Genomic DNA, 22,558 nt, shown 5'->3' on the forward strand with positions numbered 1-22,558 from the left:
GGTTAAATCATGGCGAATAATTTGTTGAAAGGCTGGATAAGCGAGACTATTGGGGCTCTTCCGCTAGAATCCTCGGATAGGAGTATGGCTGATCGGTTCATCTGTGCCTTCAGTCATTTGAGTGTTTCCGATATAAATTGGAAGTTTCTCCAAGCAGCCGCTAGATCCTGGGATCCTAATCTTCATGTTTTTCGATTTGGATCATTCGAGCTTTGTCCCATATTCGAAGATTGGTGTGCTTTATTAGAGCTCCCAACAGATGGACTTTGGATACAATCTTCGAACATAGATTCCTCTCATTCCATTTTTTGCAAGCTATTCAAAAATCAAACCGTTGATGCACTTTCATGCTTAACGGATACGTGTGTGCAAGTTCAAAACCTCATCACCCTTTTTTCTGAAAACGTCGATCCTACTAACTCTCGTTTTCAGAGTTGTCGACGCAATGCTTTGATTTTTAGTGTCTTTGCGCGATATGTCATTCGGAAAAACCCTCGTGTTGCTCCGTTAACCTTGTTAACCGTGGTAGACCAAATTAACAAAGGGAGGAATCCCATTCCTACCATGTTAGCAGAGACCTTTTTGGGACTAGATCTTATTGCTTCCCAAAATATCAAAGACAATTTCTGTGGGTGTGTGAAGTTGTTGTATGTCTGGCTTGGCGAAAAATTTCAAATTCTTCAGCGACAAAAACAAAATCCGTATACCCTGAAGAATTTCCATACATGGAAACCAATAGCCAACCAACCTCAGTCCATTGATGAATGGCACAATTGGTTACAACATGTAGAGGAGAGCCAGTTTCGCTGGGTAAGTCATTCATGTTTCCATGTTTTTACTAGCACTTACCCGCATTCATTTGTTTACCTCATGGGTACCGAGAAATCTTCTTTTTATGCACCCATTCGAATTCTCCATCAGATTACGGGAATTCCATGTCCTCCCGGAATCATAGTCCCTCCTCTTTGTGAAGATCTTACTCCTGATCTCGTCCGATCCATTGTGGCTGCTTGGGGAAACAAAAATATAGAAAGGAGGTTAGGTTTATCTCGCAAATTCCGACGTGGAGAAATATCGGAAGAGCCCGCAAGCCGGAGAGCTCGGATTGAGGAACCTTGAAGATCCATATCATGTTTTGTTATTCCGATTTCTGCATTTCCCATTCTTGTCAGTCTGTTTATCCAGCTGTGATCAGAGATTAATTTTTTTTCATCCGTTGTAATCACAATTTGGATTTTATTAATGAAAGTGTGTTTTTGTTTCTTTTGTCATTGTTTGATCAAGATAGTTTATCTCGATTATCAAAATTTTAATCTAGTGATTATACTTCCATTTCAGGATTCTTGATTGAGCAGCCATTGCTCCTAAGAAAATCCTCGTTTCAAAACCAACCTGGTCCCGTCAGACATCTGATTCCAGGCTGAGCCGACAATCCTTGTCACCTTTTTCTTTTACTTCTCCTTTATCGCCTTCCTTGAATTTTCAAGAAATACTTTCACCCGTCCAACCAACCCCTGAAGCGATGGCAGAGAATGGGCAAAATAGTATGGACACCAATGAGATGATGAAAGCGATAATGTTACAATTGAGTATCATTAATGAAGAAATAGCCCGATTAAAGAATGATAGAGAATCTACTACCAAAAATTCTGCACCTCAGCAAACCCCAATCATGCCTCGCCCACCTCCCATGATGGCTCAGCCTCCTGTGTTGCCAGTCTTTGACAATTCTGATGACGAGCAGTATGAAGAAGAGAACTGTCTCCCCCATCTGAATAAAGGCAAGGGAATAGTCGATAGGTTGGATAAGATGGCCCAGGAGATGGAGAGCATGAAAATGCAGGGTCCGAAAAAATTAAACATGGCCGAGTATATGATAATACCGGGAGTTGTGCTACCTCCTAATTTCAAGATGCCGGATCATGATAAGTATGATGGGACAGGATGTCCCAAGAGTCATCTGAAAGCCCTTATTCCTCTCTTACAGCAGCATGGGCTTACTCCAGAGCAGATTGCTCTTCTTTTCCCTAGATCTCTTACTGGAACAGCAAAGAAATGGTTTTTAAGCTTGAAAACCGAAGAGATCAGAACTCTGGAGGATATTGCCAATAGATTTGTTGAGCAATTCTCCATGGAGGAGGGAATAGATGTGACAAAAAGAGATCTGAAGGCGCTGAAACAAGGGCACAATGAAACCTTCACTTCTTTCATTCGCCGATGGAGGCGAAAGGCAGCGCAGATGACTCACCGTTTGCCTGACTCAGAGCAGATCAAGATTGTTGTGAAAAACTTATCATCTCAATACTATCACCACATGGCAATCCAGTACTTCATTGATTTTGATTTTCTAATCAAAACCGGAACTCAAATCGAAGATGCTTTGTCCAAGGGGCTGAGATCAAGACCTTCGTCTGATGTGAGAGAGGGAAAAAGACCTATTGTGGCACCGAAGGAGGTGCACAGTGTTAACTATACCGAGCCTCCCAGTTATGCCAGACCACCAGGTTATGACCGACCACCATCCAGAACGGTGACCGAGGTCAGGAGGCCGATGGAAAAGAAGGTCTTTCGTCAGTTCGACCCTCTCCCTTACTCCTTATCAGTGGCTTTGAAGAAGTTACTGAGAGATAAAAAAATCACTTTGTTGGAACCTAGAGAGCTTCCTAACCCTTTGCCCAAGTATTGGAGGAAGGACCAATACTGCGATTATCATCAGAATTCAGGGCATTTGACTGACAAATGCATGGCTTTAAGACACAAGATCCAAGACATGATAGAAGCAAAAGATCTTGCCGTTGAAGCACCGAACGTCACTCGAAACCCATTGCCTACACATGCAATGCCTCCCCCGAACGTGTATGCCATTTTCACTGAAGAAATCCTCTTAGATCACTCCCGTATTTGTGCGGTTATTTCTGATAGACCGTATGTTCTGAGATGGGATGATGAAGATGAAGCGATCGAAAACAAGAAACCTTATATACTATCCCCTCTAGACGAAGGATTAACAGGATCCTCTGAGTGTTCTTGTTCTTATGTCCTCAAGAGTGAGGAGGAGGAAGAGATGAAAGAAAAGATCCCTTATGTTTTAAGATTGGAAGAAGAAGACTTGTTGCTTCTGGAAGATCAGTGTGACGAGCTCCGCCATGTCACACGAGGTGGTCGTGTCTTCAAGCCTGCAGAACTCAGAGCAGAAAATCCTGCTGAAGTTGTAAGAGCTGCAGAGAATCTGAAACAGAAGCAGACTGTGGATGAAGAGGAAGAAAATTTGTTGAAACAACTGAAGAAGACACAAGCTAACGTGTCCATCTGGGGTTTACTAATGGCATCACCGAAACACAGACAGGTTGTGCTTCGAGAATTAAATGCCTCTCAAGTATCAGTTGAAATTACCCCCGATGAGTTGGTCAATCTCGTGGCAATGGCCAGGGTTTCTAGAACATTGTCATTTACTGATGAGGATCTGCCTCAAGAAGGAAGAGATCACACAAGACCTCTCCGTATCACCATACTGTGCAACAAGAAGAGGGTCCCCGAGGTATTAGTGGATAATGGGTCAGCTTTAAATGTATGTCCTTTAAGCACCGCCACTACCCTGGGATTTGGGCCAGCCGATTTTATCCCGTCGGAACAGGGGATATTGGCATATGACGGAACCAGAAGAGATGTCATCGGGACACTCGCCACAGAAGTCGAAATAGGAGGTGAAACTTTCGAGATAGAGTTTCAGGTTCTTGACATCAAAACATCTTTCTTTCTCCTGCTTGGCCGGCCGTGGCTTCATAAAGTTGGAGTCGTTCCTTCCACACTTCATCAAAAATTGAAATTCGTCCGAAACAATCGGGTGATCACAGTGCGAGGCGACCCTGAACCGGAAATTGGTCAAATAACATCTGAATTGATCACTGAAAAATCAATAGATGTTAGTTTAACCGGCTTTTCTTTAGAAGTCTCTACTATTTCCTTTGGGGAAGCAATGAATGAAGAAATAATGTTCCTCTCAAGCACAAACACTCAAGTAGTAAAGATAATGAGAAAATATGGTTATGTCCCAGGAGCTGGCCTGGGAAGAAATCTACAGGGCCCAACTGAGTGGCCAGAGTTGAAAGCAGTAGATGGCTTATTCGGGTTAGGATATCAGCCAACCCGAAAAGAGGTTCAAGAAATGAGAAAGTATATGTTGAAGAGGGCTGAATGCCGTCGTCGGGGTATAGAATTTTCGACAGGACCGTACAGCATGATTATGAACGGCCGATTCAGAAGAGAAGGGGCAGACTGTCCGTTCTATGGTTTTCCTGAGACCTGGTGCGATAAGACTGGGAAGAGGCTTCCAGGGTTAGAGATCTTCTTCACAGATGAGTTGTCAGAAGATTTCTACAGTGAGCAGTTTGCCTTGGCATCGATAGCAGAAAAACCAGCTACAGATTGGGCAGAAAATATTGAGCCGCATCTCCTAGACTCCCTATATCAGGTTGAGGCCCCAATCGTCGCTATGATTGGAGGAGATGTGCCCTTCACGAGCCCAAGGGATTGCATTACTCCAGCCACTGGACCCTTAGACAATTGGACCGCACAGGTTATACCCCAAGTAGTCCTCCAGTATAGTCCAGTCCTTTCAAAAGAGTCAGTCATTTCAAAAAACGTGTCAGTTTCTGAGTTCAACCCAAAGTCTGTCATTTCTAACTTTTCTTTTAATGCAGGTACCATAGGGGTTGGAGTGGTTCTCGAAGATGGTGAAGAGTCAGTCCCTGTCAAGTCTCAGTCAGAGGATGTTTTCGCTGATTCTTCATTTGTACATAGTCCTGTCTATGTTGATACTGATGTCGACATGTCATTTCATTTGAATTCTGAGTCTGTAACGCCCGATGTGGGTGAATCATTCGATGTAATCATCAATTCTGCAAAAGAAATAAAAGACTCATTTGTGTACGATCCTGTCTTTATTTCTAATTCTGTTTCTGATTCTGCTTCAAAGCCTGATCAAATAAATAATAATAATAATAATCAAGACTCCCCCTCAAACGAGGAAGCCGACGAAACTCCTCTTGAAATCAAAGACATGATTCAACAAGAGGAGATTCGCCGAGCAAAACCACTCGAAGAAGAAATTGAGACTGTAAATATAGGTGATGAAACCTTAATTCGGGAGATTCAGATTGGCAAAACTTTATCTCCTGAGGAACGCGAAGAATTAATCACTTTGCTAAAAGAGTTTAAGGAGGTTTTTGCTTGGTCTTACGATGACATGCCGGGATTGAGTGAGGACATTGTGCAACACAAATTACCTCTAATTCCGGGCATCAAGCCGAAGAAGCAAAAACTCCGAAAACTCAAGACAGAATGGGAGTTAAAGGTTCATGATGAGGTGAAGAAACTACTTGAAGTAAAATTCATTGAAGTAGTGGAATATCCCGAATGGCTTGCAAATATAGTTCCTGTGCCCAAGAAAGATGGAAAAGTCAGGATGTGCGTTGATTTCAGAGATCTGAATAAGGCGAGTCCAAAAGATGACTTTCCTCTTCCGAACATCGATATCCTGGTAGACAACACTGCTGGACATGCTCTGTTATCCTTCATGGATGGGTTTTCAGGCTACAATCAGATCAAGATGGCGCCTGAGGATATGATGAAGACGGCATTTATTACTCAATGGGGTACATACTGTTACCGAGTAATGCCGTTTGGTCTCAAAAATGCTGGAGCTACCTATCAGAGAGCTGCGACTACTCTTCTTCATGACATGATTCATAAGGAGGTCGAGGTCTATGTCGATGACATGATTGTCAAAGGCAGGACTCGGCCAGAGCATACAGTCGCCTTGAGAAAGTTCTTTGAGCGAATCCGAAAGTTTCAACTTCGCTTAAACCCAAATAAATGTGTATTTGGGGTCACGTCAGGGAAGTTGCTTGGATTCATGGTCAGTGAAAGAGGAATCGAAGTGGACCCTCAGAAGATCAAGGCTATCCAAGAAATGCAACCACCAAAGACAGAAAAGCAGATTCGTGGATTCCTTGGCAAAGTGCAATACTTGAGGAGATTCATATCCCATTTAACTATGACGTGTGAACCCATCTTCAAATTATTGAAAAAGAATTCCTCCAAGAAATGGAATGAAGAATGTCAGGAAGCATTTGAAAAGGTCAAGCAGTGTTTGTCTTTGCCTCCTGTCTTATCCCCAGTCATTCCTGGTCAACCATTGTTGATGTATTTGTCCATCACAGATACAGCAATGGGTTGTATGCTTGCTCAGCAAGATGTAGGATCTAAGAAGGAGAAGCCTATCTACTACATCAGCAAGAAAATGCTAGAGTACGAGATAAAGTACACTATCTTGGAAAAGACTTGTCTAGCATTAGTCTGGGCGACTCAAAGACTTAGACATTATCTCTTATCGAATAAGGTATTTATGCTTTCACGGATGGATCCGTTGAAGTACTTATTCGAGAAGCCCGCCCTTACAGGAAGAACTGCAAGATGGTTGCTATTGTTATCTGAGTTTGACATCACATACGTCACTCAGAAATCTGTCAAAGGAAGGGTTATTGCTGAGCAGCTAGCTGATGCTCCTGTTGAGGAGAATGCTTTTCTGAAGGCTGAATTTCCTGATGAAGAGATCATGGAACTTGAAGAAGAAATTCCAAGCACCAGATGGACAATGTACTTTGATGGAGCCGTTAACAATCGAGGACAAGGAATAGGAGCAGTGCTTGTATCTCCCAAGAAAGAATACATCCCAATATCCATCAAGTTGCAATTCGAATGTACAAATAACATGGCAGAATACGAAGCTTGTATCGCAGGACTTGAAGCAGCTTTAATTTTGAAAGTCCAAGAGATTGATGTATTTGGAGATTCAATTCTGATAATTTGTCAAACCAATGGTAATTGGAAGACGAGAATCAAAATTGATCCCGTATAATTTCTATCTCGAATCTCTGGCCAAGAAATTCAAGAGCATCACATTTACCCATCTGTCGAGAACCAAGAATCATTTTGCAGACGCCTTGGCTACCTTAGCCTCGATGTTGGATATTTCTGAGACAATGGAGGTCCAGCCTTTAGCTGTGAGGTCGCAATGGGCTCCAGCGCATGTAAATGCCATTGAGATATCAGCGCGATGTCCAGATGGAAAACCATGGTATACTGATATCCGAAATCTCATTTCAGGCAAGGGGCATCCCCCTGAAGCTTCCAGCAAAGAAAGAAAAACTCTTCAGAGATTCGCCGCTAACTTCATCATTTGTGGTGAAGAATTGTACAGAAGATCCTTTGATGGGATTCAGCTTCTGTGTGTTGATGAAGATCAGGCTGCAGAGCTCATAGAGCAAACACATGAAGGTGTTTGTGGTCCCCATATGAATGGTAAAATGCTATCAAGGAAGATCCTTAGACTCGGTTTCTATTGGCCCTCAATGGAAACAGATTGTTTCGCATTTGTGAAGAAATGTCATAAATGCCAAGTCTATGCGAATCTTATTCATGTGCCTCCGTCAGAGCTGCATTCTATGACCTCGCCATGGCCATTTTCAGTATGGGGGATTGATATCATTGGCAAAGTCTATCCTAAGTCGTCAAGTGGGCACGAGTACATCTTGGTGGCCATTGACTATTTCACGAAGTGGATAGAAGCTGCTTCATATGCTTCCATAACTTCCAATACAGTTGCGAAGTTCATCCGTGCAAACATCATTTGCAGATATGGAGTACCTCATGAGTTGATTTCTGACAATGGATCTCACTTCAAGAAAGAGGTAGTGCACCTGTGCAAAGAATTTAAAATCAAGCATCATAAGTCATCTCCTTACAGACCGCAGACAAATGGTGCTGTAGAGGCAGCTAATAAGAACATCAAGGTTATTATTAGCAAAATGACCGAGACTTATAAGGATTGGTCAAATAAACTCCCGTATGCTTTGTGGGCTTACAGGACGTCGATCAGATCCTCTACAGGTGTAACTCCGTACTCTCTAGTTTACGGAATGGAAGCAGTCCTCCCTGTTGAAGTGAGAATCCCGTCTTTAAGAGTTATGATGGAAGCGAATCTGCCAGAGTCTGAGTGGGCCAAAGCCAGACATGATGAATTGCAGATGATTGATGAAAAGAGGCTCAGAGCCTTATACCACATCCAAGGTTATCAGAGAAGAATCGAAAGGGCATTCAATAAGAAAGTCAAGGTTCGAGACCTGAAACCAGGAGATCTCGTCTTGAAATCTTATCGAGCACCGGTGTTCGATCCCAGAGGAAAATTTAGGCCAAACTGGTCTGGTCCTTACATTGTTGATGAAGTCCTGCCTGGAAAAGCCGTAAGACTCCTCAATGAAAATGGAGAAAAATTAACAGAACCTACAAACCTGGACCAACTAAAAAAGTATTATGCTTAAATACACAAGGAGGCCATCCTTGATCGACCAGAGCCAAAAGCTAACAACCCAAAAGTCAAAATACCGTTTGCAAACCCTTTGGGCCTATAACAAAAAAAAAAAATAATCCCTTTTTCTTGACAAACACAAACCAGGGGCATCTTTTATGACGTGCGTCATAAAAGATAGTAAGCTTGAACTACGTTCTGACCTGATTCCTTTCTACAGGATACGTAGGCCACCTGATTAATTCGGGTTCGGTCAAAATTTTCAAATCCTTCAAATCTTTCAAATCCTTGAAAATATGAAAGAAAGAACAAAACAAAAAAATCCTTGAAACCCCAAAAATGGGCGAACTACGCAGACCTGATTCCCATTTCTTTGGGGATACGTAGGCAGTCTGGAGGGCCAGATTCGGTCAAATACATGAAAAATCACCAATATGTAACCTGTTTGAACCCAAGCCTACCTAAAAGTCCTTCTGGTGTATTTTAGGTCAAGGTTTGTAGAGAAACAGAAAGAAAGAAAAAATGATGGAGTCTTAGACCCGCTAGACTGAAAACCCGAAAGGGCGGTCTAGGCAAAAATTAGGGTCATTCACCTGCTAAGTTGAAAACCCGAAAGGGCGGCTTAGGCAAAAATCAAGGTGCAGAGCCTGCTGGATGGAAAATCTGCAAGGGCAGACAGTCCAGGCAAAATATAAGGCATGCAGTCCGCCAAATCAAAAACCTGAAAAGGCGATTTGGTCATGGCAGTGACTTCAAAAGGACAAAATCTCTGAATGCCAGCAAGACTTTCATTTCTTCTGAGGCATTACTCTGAAGTCTGAGTAAGCGCCAGTAGAGATTCTTCTGACACTCTATAAGCTAAGGAGTTGAGACTAAGCAAACCAAAGGGATAATAACCATGACGGAAAACCTGAAAAGAGGGATGAAATACCTTTAAATACGGTTTTCGAAAGATTCTAAGAAGTGGTAGACTGTACCATTTTAAAATACTTATCAGGCTGAAAAGCAGATTCAGTTTCTCTTAGAACCCAAGTCATGTCATGGTCAAAGTCTTCTTTTGTTGTTAGTCACAGTTCAGTCCTTGTCAAAGTCAGGGTTAAACTCCAAGGTCTTGTGTGGGGAGTCCTGTGTGGTCAATGTCTCTCCAAGGTTGGAGTGATAGAAAAATGATGAGGTTGTAGATTCTCGAAAGTGATACAGAGCAGAGCAGAGTTCAGAAGGATAGTACTCAGACCATTCGAAGTATTGGCAGCGGACAGAAAGAGAAGAAAATTATCAGATTCAGTCTGTTGTATTTGAAAAGATTTGTAACTTCAAAAATTCAGGAAATGAAAACCTTTTCTACAATGTTCCCTATGTTTGTTCTCCTATGAATTTGTCATGGAAGTAAATTCGTACTAGGGGCGTCTTTTATAACCTGTTCAGGTTATAAAAGATATCAAGTGAACTCTGATAATTGAGATAATTAATTTCATTAAATGAAGATAAGAAGAGCTTCAGTAGAGTTTTTGGTCAAATTCCTCTGAGAGTCTTTCTTATCATCTTATTGAAAATCTATCTCATAATCCCCAGTGGAGTTTCTATCCACAAAATGTAAATAAACCAAGCATTCAAATTAAATCATCTGCATCTGTGCATAAACCATTTAGCCTCCGAGCTAAAAATCAAGCTTTTATGCATAAATTCCTTGCCTCTGAGCATAATTCCCTGCCTCCGAGCATAAAATCCTGCCTCTAAGCATAAAAATCCTGCCTCTTGAGCATAAAAACTCTGTTTCCGAGCATAAACCCATTGCCTCCGAGCATAATTCCCTGCCTCCGAGCATAAATTCTCTGCCTCCGAGCATAAACCCATTGCCTCCGAGCATAATATCCTTGCCTCTGAGCGTAAATCCCTGCCTCCGAGCATAAATCCTTGCCTCCGAGCATAAAACCCTGCCTCCGAGCATAAATCTTTGCCTCCGAGCATAAAATCCTTGCCTCTGAGCATAAAACTTTGTTTCTAAGTATAAATTCCCTGCCTCCGAGCATAAATCCTTGCCTCTGAGCATAAAACTTTGTTTCTAAGTATAAATTTTGGTCTCCAAGCATAAATCCTTGCTTCCAAGCATAAATCCTCGCCTCTGAGCATAAAACCATGATTTTGAACATAGAAACAAGCCTCTGTGCAAAGGCTCAGGCCTCCGAGCTAAAATTCCCTAACATTTAAGCTAAAACCTTTCAACCTCCGTGCATAAACCATTTTGCCTCTGAACATAAAACCATCCGCCTCTGAGCAGAAAGCCAACACTCCTAACAAACCAACCCTATTATAATCCAACCTTCACCAAGTCATTTTCTCCATCCAATTCTCTAAATCAATTTTGGGGCTAGTCAAAATGTGACGTCTGTTCAGCTTTGACATTCGCGCGACAAGCACGCTCTGACAAAGAGGGGCATCTGTAGACACCCCATTTTGACTAAGCCCTAAACCTTCCCGGCTCGTGCCAAATCCATCCGAATCTCAACATTGGGGTCCCAAACTTCACTTTAAGCTTGATTAAGGCTTTATTTTAATCTCTGGAAAATTTCATCGAGATCGGAGTTCGTTTGCTTGGCAAACGGGCTGAAATGGTGTGTGCCGTGCAAAGAGAGGGTGGCCCACTAAATTTTCATTTTCTCCTAAAAACCTTGTATTTTCGGAAAAATCCAAGTCAAATCAAGCCCTTAAATACCCATGAATACATTTTTAGAAGCCTTAAAACCTCGGAAATGCCCCGGCAAAGTTTCAGAAAAATCCGACAAAAAAATTCGGAAAAGACAAGTGGAGTTTGTACAGTTATCAAAATGTGGGGGGGTGATTTAACCAGATGGGGTCGCGCATTTGTGCGCCCATCAAGCAGTAGTGCCATTATCAACCCCCTTTTCTTTTCTATATATACGAAAAAAAAACCGAAAAATTAAAAAAAAAAAGAGGCGATATTCGTTTAGAGAGAGAGAGTCTGAGAGAAAGCTTAGAGAGAGAGAGTAGATCCGGCTCATCTTCGTCTTCTCCGGTCGAACTCCGGTCACGATTCCGGCTCAAAACTCCAGCTAAGATCATTTCCTATTCCTCCTTTTCCTCTTCTTCTTCTTTTTCTTCTTCTATGATCTCCATTTTCCCCAAATCTTAAACCCTAGCCTTTTTTTCTTTTCTTTTTTTTTCTCTCTTCTTCTCTGATCATTTTTTCCGGTGAAATCACCGGAGATCCGGTCAGTGTATTTTTTCTTCAGCTATTAGTCTTCTCATTTGATCTTCTTCTTCTTTTTCTATCTTCATCAAGCCTTAATTTGCTCTTTAAGAACCTTACCTTGATCATCTTTCACATCAGATCTGGTTTTCTCCCATATCAGATCCAGCTTTTTCACCTTTTCCTTTTCTTCTCCGGCAAGCTTCGTTGAATTCCAGTGATCTTTTCCGGTTGAGAGCTACCTCCGATGATCTCATCACCTAGAGTTCGGTTAATCTCTGTTAGAAGCTATATCTTCATCATCTTTCTCTTTCTGAAACCCTAGAAATTCTAGAAATTTTAGATCTATTCATAGAAATCCTAAATCTTGCTTGAAGAACCATAGACCTAACCTTATCATCGTCAGATCTAAGGTTTTCCTCCATCAATTTCATAGGCCACGATTTCAGATCAATTTGCTAGAATTTCAGTAAATTTCGGAAGGAAAATCTAATATTGCAAAGGGGATAGTGGTCAATTTCTGAAGGAAAGGTGAGGAAATTCAACGAAAAGGTAATATTCTTATCATTTTCTTATCCGATTTTGAAATTGAATCATTTATTTTTTATTGTTTTTACAGAGTGATAGTATATACAAGAAATATGGATTTGAAGTCGTTTATTTTAGAAGTTGCTATTTGGCCTTCGGGATACTTCATGTTCTTTATTACTGCTTATCACTTTCTTTGAGAGTTTCTATTGTTTTCATATTATAACTCTATGTTCTGTCTCTATGTCTTGTCATGCTCTTCAAGTTCTCACGTAATCTTGGAAATCCTGGGTGTTGGATCATACCTTGGATCCAAATCCCTAGCCCCATTATTAGTAGTTTAAGAGTTTTCTTTTTCTGTCTCATTCCGGTCACATAACACCTTGTCTTTCCTATGTGAATTGGTTTATTAGTTTTCTTTAAAGAATTGCAATGAACTCTGATAGCTGTTAATAATAAAGAGTATGATGGTTTAGTGAGATTATCAAAATATACGTTTCTTGGTGTTATTTCCCCAAGCTAACCATGAAAGACAGATATCCTCATTTAGTTTGCTGATAGCAGTATATTATCTTGTGACCCTCATATGATCAGTTTCTAATGGTGTTTTCAATCACAACCTCTAAGTGGAAAGGTGTCTGTCATTAGTAAAATATTGTAGTTCGAGTATCCTTCGTCGGATTTTTAATATTGTCATTAATAATTTTGGTAATCGCATGCAACCAGTATTTCAACTAATTCTATAAGATTTGGATACTAGCAATTGGATTAGAAAGTCATACAAACTTTATTTGTCTTGTATATAGCTGCCTGCTTTCTCCGAATTCATTTTCTCTTATGGGTTTTGCGGTCGTGTAACAATGCTACTTATAAGGATTATTTTATTGAGCTCCCCTGTTATGTCACATTTAGTGTGTGATTTTACAGCTGTGTTGTCCACGGTCTTGGAGTTGTAACTGTGCCATATTCCTTCATTTTAGAAAATCTAGAAATGTGGATCAATCTCATACTATGGCTATAAGCTGAATTTGTTGATTACACCTTTTATTTCTTTGCCTCTATTGTGCCATGTTAAATCATAGTTGTTTTCCAACTTCCATATCTAGATGGGAGCAGTTGCTATGAAAGAGCCTCAAACTCACCCTTCATCATGTATTAGATTCGGCTATGGCTGTCATCGTCATTTGTGGCTCCTCATAGCTCTTATCAGTCTCGAGTCATTACATTAAGTTTATATAACAAAATCCAGCTACTGCGTCACCCTCTCCTGTTTTTCTCCGTCCTTCTCGAGGAATAACATCTGGTATACCTAGACATCACTCATTTCTTTCATTTAAAAGACTTGCCCAGTCTTTTAGATGTATGTCTTTGAACTTAAGAAACCTATTCTTTGCAAGGGCAATGAAGGCGCTAGCCTAAGCCCATCTTTAGAGGGATTTACCTGGTCGTAGTAGTTCCCCCTTCTTTCTTCTTCACTCTCTATAAACTTACATAGTCTTTAGAAACCTTTAGAATTTGTCCTTTCATTGCAAGGGCAATGAAAGAGTTATCTAGAGCCTTCTCTTAGGAGACAAGCTGTGTCTCAAAAAAATCAAACCCCTTTTGGAGATAGGCTTTGTCTCATCGGCCCCAATGTTTGCACAAATCTGCTTATATTTCACTCTCACAGTTTTTACATTTGAATCTGCACAAGTTGATGCCCTGTTATGTATTAAAATTTGTACAAATTGAAAATATCATTTAATGTGTTTCTATAATCTGTTGGAAATTTACTATTTCTCTTTCATACTAAATTTTGAGTTAGGGTTCGAAGACGGTAATAAATGGACTGTTCAGGTGAGATTATCTCAAAGCTTATTATATTCATTCCTTATTATTTAAATGAATTGTTAATAGGAAGGAGGAGATCAGATGACTACTCTATTCGATATCATCGACATGAGTATTGTCTGATCTCAAGGCGGGATTAGAAATATTATCATGTGTATATGATATCAGATGATTACTTTGGCATCATCTGATTTCATTGGAGTCCCCGTATTGGGGTTTGTGGTTGGTTTAGAAGTGTTTGATATTGTTTTATTTTACTTTATTAGGCTATCCAGCGGCTGGTCTGGACTAATTAATGATGTTTATCATTTTATGATTGCTTTAGATTGTGTATTGTTTTCTTATTGAAAATTCTTCTTTGCTTAGCACTTGATTTGTTTTTAGAATAAAATTTGCGATTATCTGGTAGCATTTTCTTCTCTTTTTGATAGACTAACACAGTCTTATAGATTGCTGTTAATTCTCTTTAGATATTAGAATCCCCTTTTCTTGTAGGGCGATGAAGGCGCTAGCCTAAGCCCATCTCTAGGGGGACTTGCACAGTCCAAAAAGCATTCTATTTTCTCAAAAGACTTGCCTAGTCTTTTAGATCCAAATCTTTGGAGACAGGAATTGTCTCATTAATGAATCAACCTGAGTTAACCTCTAGAAGACTACCTCTAGTCTCATAGGTCTTAAACCCTCCTTTTTGTGCGTTGTTTGGTTTTGGGAGAACACCTTGCTCGGCTTGGCATCATACCCCTTACCTTATGGGTATTGGGTTGCACATTTGTTGCACCCTAGGGCTAGGTAGCTGTCCGGCCCGGTTGGGTGTTTTACTTAAACCAAATAGGCACAAGGTCTCTTTTTCCTTGTTCGCATTTTTTTCCTCTGTCCTACCTATATGTCTAAGAGACTTGCCCAGTCTCATTCTATTAGCATCCTCATCTTTGTGCATCATTTGGTTTTGGGAGAACATCCTACTCGGCTTGGCATCATACCCCTTACCCTTATGGGTATTGGGTTGCACATTTGTTGCACCCTAGGGCTAGGTAGCTGTCCGGCCCGGCTGGATGTTTTACCTTTGCTAAATATGCTCAAGGTCTCTTTTTCCTTGTTACTTGTGAGTTTTATCTTAGCTTGATAGTCTCACTAGCACCCTTCTTTATCTCTTTTTCTTTTAGGAGACAGGCTTTGTCTCATTAGCACCTCCTTCTTAGAATCCTATTTTCAGAGTCAGTCCTTAGCCTAGGAGTCTGTCCTTAGCTAGAGAGTCTGTCTTTCTTTCAGGAGTCAGTCCTATCATCATAGGGGTTAGGATTTTATCCAACCTCTCATCAAATCTTGTGTTTTTCTATCCGTTCTTGTAAGGTATAGGATGCTGTCCAACCCTTGCAGATGCTGTGTTTCTGTTCTTTTCCCCCGCAAAGCATAGGATGCTGTCCAACCTTTGCGGGATATTAGGAGTCTGTCCTCCCCTTATGATGATAGGATTTGTTCCCTTTGAGTCAAAAATACTTAATAACAATAAAAACATCTAAAAAACCAAAAATCTCAAAAATCTTGAGTCATTAGGAGTAGTTAGGAAATCTATTTCGAACTACGTTGGCTTGATCCTCTTCCACGAGGTACGTAGTGCAGCTTGAGATTCTTATCTCAGGTCCAGCCAAACCTTTGTAAATAAATCATTTACCCATTTTAAGAAAAAATACCAAAAATCTTCAAAACCTTGTTTTCAACAAGATCTTCCTCTAGAGTTAGGAGTTTGTCCTAGTTAAAGAGTTTTAGAGTTTTGAGTTTGTCTTTGATGTGTTGTGTGGTTTGTTTGTGTTTGTGTTAGAGTTAGGAGTTTGTCCTAGAGTTATAGGAGCGCCTCCGTCCAGTCAGTTGGCGATTCATATCGCCGATTGATGATTAAGTCTTGGATACGCTAGTGATCCCATTGTTTCCCTTAGGGCGTACAGCCTAGCTACACATAGATTATAGGAACTACCTGCATTAGCTTAGGGCTAACCTGCATTTAGTTAAGGCATATAGGGTGTCCTAAAATCTACAATCCATTGGAATTTAAATAATCACACAAGAAGCTTTAAGAACTAGTCCGGTCTTTAGATCGAGTCTAGGATAGAGGTCTAGATGTCTTAGGCATCATAGCTTAGAATAGGTGCGAAGAACTACGTTGCCTTGATTCTCGTGGAGGCGGGGATACGTAGGCTTCTTTGGATGAACATCAGATCATCTAAAGACTCGGGCCTAGGTATAGATTAGAGTCTTAGGGTTGTATAATATCGAGTCATTTTTCTATGTTTTGCAGTGTTTTCTTACTTTATTGCGCAGACCTTATACTTTTTTGGTGTGTCGTGCATGTGTTTGTTCATCAGAACTTAGACACCCATTAGGCAATGTCACTTATAACCTAGCTATGCTTAGGTGACACATGCTTCTTTTATTTTATCTTGTGTGCCTTTGATTTCATCTCCGAGACATGCATGATTAGATAGATGTCTTCTCGGAGATATTCATTCCCATTCCATATGATTTTCGCCCAAAGCTCTTCAAAATTATTAAGTAAATGGCATAAGAGACCAGGTGTTTGCACTTGGGCGGATGAGGTGCTCTTTAGACCTTCCGAATTCGTAACCAGGCACGAACCTTATTTTATATCTCTGGTTATCCGTTGCAACAGAGCATAGTATGGGATCCAGGGCCCATTTGCCTTTTTCCTTGGATGGCGACTCTTCTTTGTTTAAGGTACGCCTCGAATCTGGGCTAGTCCCCGAATCGAGAGGTATCTCACCTTTGTATCGCCACTCATGCTGTGAGGGGCATTATTCTTTCGAGAGTTCCTTGGTAGACCTCTCCATTCACGTGGATGATCCTGAGACTGACTCGCGTGGGGGCACACGTCCTCCACCGCCGCCTCTCTCGGATCGGGGTCCACAGTTAGTTGTCAACACGTTATATCTGCATCCTTCAAAATACGCGCTGGTCCAATTTTCTTTAGGAATTTTTGATATCCATTGGTGTGCTCTTTTACTCTGACTTTTAATACTCTCCATCGCATCCTTAAAAGCACCCTCCCTTAGGGAATATGCAGCTGTCATAAAGAGTTTCCGGAGCTTTTCATTTTTAAAGGTTGAATGGAAGTTGGCACTGAGGTGATGGATGCACTAGCTATGGTGTGACATGGGCAAAGCTTCAGCTACGGCTCTAGGCCCTTTCATCCGGTCGGACCCAATCGTGATGACATCTCGGCCCGCTAAAATGAAATTATGATGGAACAAATGCAGAAACCATACCCAGTTTTCATACGTCTCACGCTCGACTATTGCAAATGCCAGCGGGAATAACCCAAAGTTGCCGTCTATCCCAGTTGAGCTAGTAGAGTCCCCCTGTACTTCCCCCGCAAATGGGTCCCGTCAATTTGGGCCAGGGGCCTAACTGTTCGGTTGAACGCACGTATGCTAGGGCCAAATGACTAAAATAAACGGGCGAAAGTATCATACTCTGTTGGCCGTAGCTCTCGGGATCGGCACAACCGCATTATTGTGCTAGGATTCCTTCTTACCAACTCCTCAGTATACGCAGGTAGGATGCGGTAAGACGCCTCGGCATTTCCACACTTAATTTCATGTATAAGCTCCTTCGCCATGTGGGCTTTTCGATAGGACAATGTTATACCCCACTGGACCTTGATGTACTCTCTTATCAAAGTACCCTTGACGTCTTCTGGGCAGGAGGATAAGGCTAGACAATTTTCAGCAGCCCATTTTGCTGTAGCCATGGGATGATTGTTCCCTTTCATTGTGCCTGAGCATGTGTGCTGGGGGATAAATGTTTTTACCTTAACATAATCTGTGTAAGTGGTCCCTGTGATACGCCACGGGCAACTACGCTCCTTGCATCTAACGCCATACTCTGTGAGATTTGTCTCCTGTGGGACAAACACAAAATGATGCCGGATTGCGTACTCTCTGACTTTCTTTTGAAAAACTTTAAGATCTGGGAACATTGCCCCAACCGTGAACTCCTCAAGTCCCACAATCTCATTTACTTCATCAGCCCTTACAACTATTTCATCTGCTTCCATTGGCTGCCTTGCATAGGTATTTCCCAAAGCATCGCCTAGATAATTAGTAGGTTCATCTTGCTCATCACCTATGTCATCATCGTCACTGAAGTCCTCTTCATCATCACCAAAGTCAGCATCATCGTTATTACTGTCATCGTTCGGTCCAATCAAATCATTAACATGAACATCACCTCCAAAATCCCTAGACAACTCCGTATCGTATTGGCCTGGGTGGGTTGTCTCAAACTCGGTCTCAGTGGCGTCGGTCTCATTAAAATTGGGATCATCAAAATCCTGATTCAAGTCCACTTCATAGCTGCACATCGGGTAGCAATGAGAGATAAAATAATTGATTCAGAAATGAAAGGAAGGAATATGAATAGCACTCAACAATTGCTCTCTACTATAATTTACCGATGTATGTTATGACTACCGCTATGCCTTCTTTTTTTTTTTTTTCGAGCAACAGCCGATGGACTCGGTGATGCAGGAACATAATTAATTTTCAGCCTCGAAGTGTCTGCAAATGAGGTAGGGATCGTTGCGACACCAACATTCCGGTAACAAATAGGATCTTCATAAACTTCACTTAAGTTGGCGTGACATCTACGCAAAGGTGAGTCAGAATAAAGGGAAGGCAATTTCATGAATGGATTGTAAACAATCAACTATTTTACCTATGACTCGTATCTCCATCACAACATCTTCCTTCATCAGGAGGAGCTCCACATCGATACGGCATACCGACATTCGTAGGGTCAGGAGAATTGTTTTCTCCAAAAGTGTACTCTTTAGTTACATACAAGCTCAGAGAATTAATAACCGTACTATCAAAAAGCATCATCACCAGATCTAGGGCGTTATCATCTCGAATATCGTATAAGATGATCTTATATGGGTCTAAAATATATCGACACTTGATAGATAAAGAAACATTACTTCGATTACTCCCAATTTTGCTGTGAATTAGAGTGTCAAATTTTCTAAATTTTGTTTTCCGATCCACAGTTAGTGACAACTTCTTCCCGCCGACGTATTCAAATGATACCGCATCATTTACAAAGCCGTCGACGTGTAAGATAAAAGAAGCCCTTCGTTCTACCGTTCTTCTGTTTACACAAAATTAAACCATTGTCAAAATAATCAATTGAAAAAAACCCATTCTAATTAACAAGTAAAGCAGCCATTTTAGAATTATGCACAACTTCAACCACTACTAAGTCTCCATAAAACAACATAAACCACTACTAAGACAATTCGGGCCACTTTGAAACACTCTAGACCACTAATAAGTCATGACAAGGAAATATGAACCACTGCTTACCCTATATAAACCACTTATAAATACTATAAACCACTGTTAAGCCAATATAAACCACTTATAAACACTACAAACCATTGGTAATTCTAAATAAACAACTTATAAACACTCTAAAACCACTGCTAAGTCTATATAAACCACTTATAAACACTCTAAACCACTGATAGGATATATAAATCACTTATAAATACTTTAAGCCACTGATTACCCTATATTAAACACTTGTAAACACACTAAACCACTCATAGGTTTATATAAAATACTTATAAACACTTTAAACCACTGTTTACCCTATATAAACCACTTGTAAATACTCCAAACCACTGCTTAACCTATATAAACCACTTATAAACACTCTAAACTGCTGCTAGGCTTACATGAACCACTTATAAACACTCTAAACCACTGCTTACACTGTATAAACAACTTATAAACACTATAAATAACTATTTACCCTATATAAACCACTTGTAAATACTCTAAACCATTGCTTACCCTTATATAAACCACTGCTTACACTGTATAAACAACTTATAAACACTCTAAACTACTATTTACCCTATATGAACCACTTGTAAAAACTCTAAACCACTGCTTACCCCTATATAAACCACTTACAAACACTATAAACCACTGCTTATACTGTATAAACAACTTATAAACACTCTAAACCACTGTTAAGCCTATATAAACCACTTATAAACACTATAAACCACTGTTAGACTTATATAAATCACTTATAAACACTCTAAACCGCTGCTAGGCTTACATGAACAACTTATAAACACTCTAACCCAGTGCTTACACTGTATAAACAACTTATAAACACTCAAAACAATTGTTTACCTTATATAAACCACTTGTAAATACTTTAAACCACTGCTTACCCCTATATAAACCACTGCTTGCACTGTATAAACAACTTATAAACACTCTAAACCACTGTTTACCCTATATGAACCATTTGTAAAAACTCTAAACCACTGTTTACCCCTATATAAACCACTTACAAATACTATAAACCACTGTTTACACTGTATAAACAACTTATAAACACTCTAAACCACTGTTAAGCCTATATAAACCACTTATAAACACTATAAACCACTGTTAGGCTTATATAAACCACTTATAAACACTCTAAACCGCTGCTACGCTTACATGAACCACTTATAAACACTCTAACCCAGTGCTTACACTGTATAAACAACTTATAAACACTCCAAACAACTGTTTACCTTATATAAACCACTTGTAAATACTCTAAACCACTGCTTACCCCTATATAAACCACTGCTTACACTGTATAAACAACTTATAAACACTTTAAACCACTGTTTACCTTATATGAACCACTTGTAAAAACTCTAAACCACTGCTTACCCATATATAAACCACTTACAAACATTATAAACCCCGCTTACATTGTTTAAACAACTTATAAACACTCTAAACCACTGTTAAGCCTATATAAACTACTTCTAAACACTATAAACCACTGTTAGACTTATATAAACCACTTATAAACACTCTAAACCGCTGCTAGGCTTACATGAACCACTTATAAACACTCTAACCCAGTGCTTACACTGTATAAACAACTTATAAACACTCTAAACAACTGTTTACCCTATATAAACCACTTGTAAATACTCTAAACCACTGCTTACCCCTATATAAACCACTGCTTATACTGTATAAACAACTTATAAACACTCTAAACCACTGTTAAGCCTATATAAACCAGTTATAAACAATCTAAACCACTGTTAGGCTTATATAAACAACTTATAAACACTAAACTATTGTTTACCATATATTATACACTTATAAATCCTCTTAACCACTGCTAGGCTTATATAAAATACTTATGAACACTCTAAACCACTGTTTACCTTATATAAACCACTTGTAAATACTCTAAACCACTACTTACCCTATACCACTTATAAACATATAAACTACTGGTTATTCTGTATAAACAACTTATAAATACTCTAAAACACTGATAAGCCTATATAAACCACTTATAAACACTCTAAACCACTGCTAGGCTTCTATAAATTATTGTTTACCCTATAAAACCACTTGTAAACACTCTAAACCACTGCTTACCGTATATAAACCACTTATAAACACTATAAACTACTTCTTACCTTGTATAAACCATGTATAAACACTCTAAACCACTGATAAGCCTATATAAACCACTTATAAACACTCTAAACCACTGATAGGCTTAGATAAACCACTGTTTACCCTATATAAACCAGTTGTAAACACTCTAAACCACTGATAAGCCTATATAAACCACTTATAAACACTATAAACTACTGCTTATCATGTATAAATCACTTATAAACACTTTAAACCATTGTTAATCCTTATAAACCAATTATAAACACTCTAAATCACTGGTAAGCCTTAATAAACCACTACTTAGGATTATAAACCACTACTGAGGATTCTTAACCAAAAAAGCTATATAAACCACTTATAAACCCCTACTTAGTGGCCTTCAGGAGTGGTTTATCGTAGTGAAATAGTGGTTTAACTTAAGAAATTAGTGGTTTACAGTAAAATAACAATGATTATAAAGTGTTTAAAGTAATTTAAATATGATTAAATAGTGATTGAAGGCTTTGTGCAATGGAAGACAGTAGTTTAACATGGAGAACTTTCATTCAAGTTTGTAAACATGCCTTATAATGGAAAGAGAAGGGATGGGGCTAGAAATACACACCTTTCCATTGAATGGAGGCTTTGTGCAATGGAATGGTGGTTTGTAGTGAAGTTTTTTTTCGATTTCGGAATCCAATAACGTTTTTTTTGCAATAGTTGTTGCAAATGGAGGCGTTGTGCAATGCAAGAAAGGGTTTGACATCTAAATATGAAATTTTCAGCAATAGAATGGAGCTTTTGGCATCTAACAATGGAGGTTTTTGGGTTTAAAAAATGGAGATTTTTGGGTTTTTCAGACTTACGTTTTTTTTCGTAGGTGGGAGGAAGAAGAAGAAGAGGGAAAAAGGTGGGTTTTGGGATTTGTATTGTAAATGTAATCATTTCAAAAAAGGTGATTTGAGAGAGAGAGAGAGAGAGAGAGAGAGAAAATCAAGGGTATTTTAGTCATATGGACTCTTGATTGGTGATTTAGAAAACACCCCTCTTGACACGTCATAGTCAGTAGAAAGCCCATTTATTTGGTTATTTTTCCTAATTTAAAATACCCAAAAATACCCCAATACGAAAATT

The 22,558-nt window shown here is 39.7% G+C and overlaps 1 protein-coding gene across 1 annotated transcript; it reads left to right on the forward strand.

Moving 5' to 3' along the window:
* The first annotated feature begins 1,522 nt into the window (after positions 1-1,522).
* Positions 1,523-4,709, forward strand: LOC143878845 (uncharacterized). The gene is made up of 2 exons (XM_077381064.1): positions 1,523-4,576; positions 4,701-4,709. The coding sequence occupies exons 1-2, from the start codon at positions 1,523-1,525 to the stop codon at positions 4,707-4,709; spliced, it is 3,063 nt and encodes a 1,020-aa protein (XP_077237179.1).
* The last annotated feature ends 17,849 nt before the right edge of the window (positions 4,710-22,558 follow it).

Source organism: Tasmannia lanceolata, unplaced genomic scaffold (genome assembly GCF_043159265.1).
Source record: "Tasmannia lanceolata isolate RefF3 unplaced genomic scaffold, GAP_Taslan_0.1 ptg000006l, whole genome shotgun sequence".
Lineage (NCBI taxonomy): Eukaryota > Viridiplantae > Streptophyta > Magnoliopsida > Canellales > Winteraceae > Tasmannia > Tasmannia lanceolata.

What these genes read in the sequence shown, in the direction of transcription:
- LOC143878845 (XM_077381064.1), top strand. Translation starts at nt 1,523, where the DNA reads ATGGCAGAGAATGGGCAAAATAGTATGGACACCAATGAGATGATGAAA.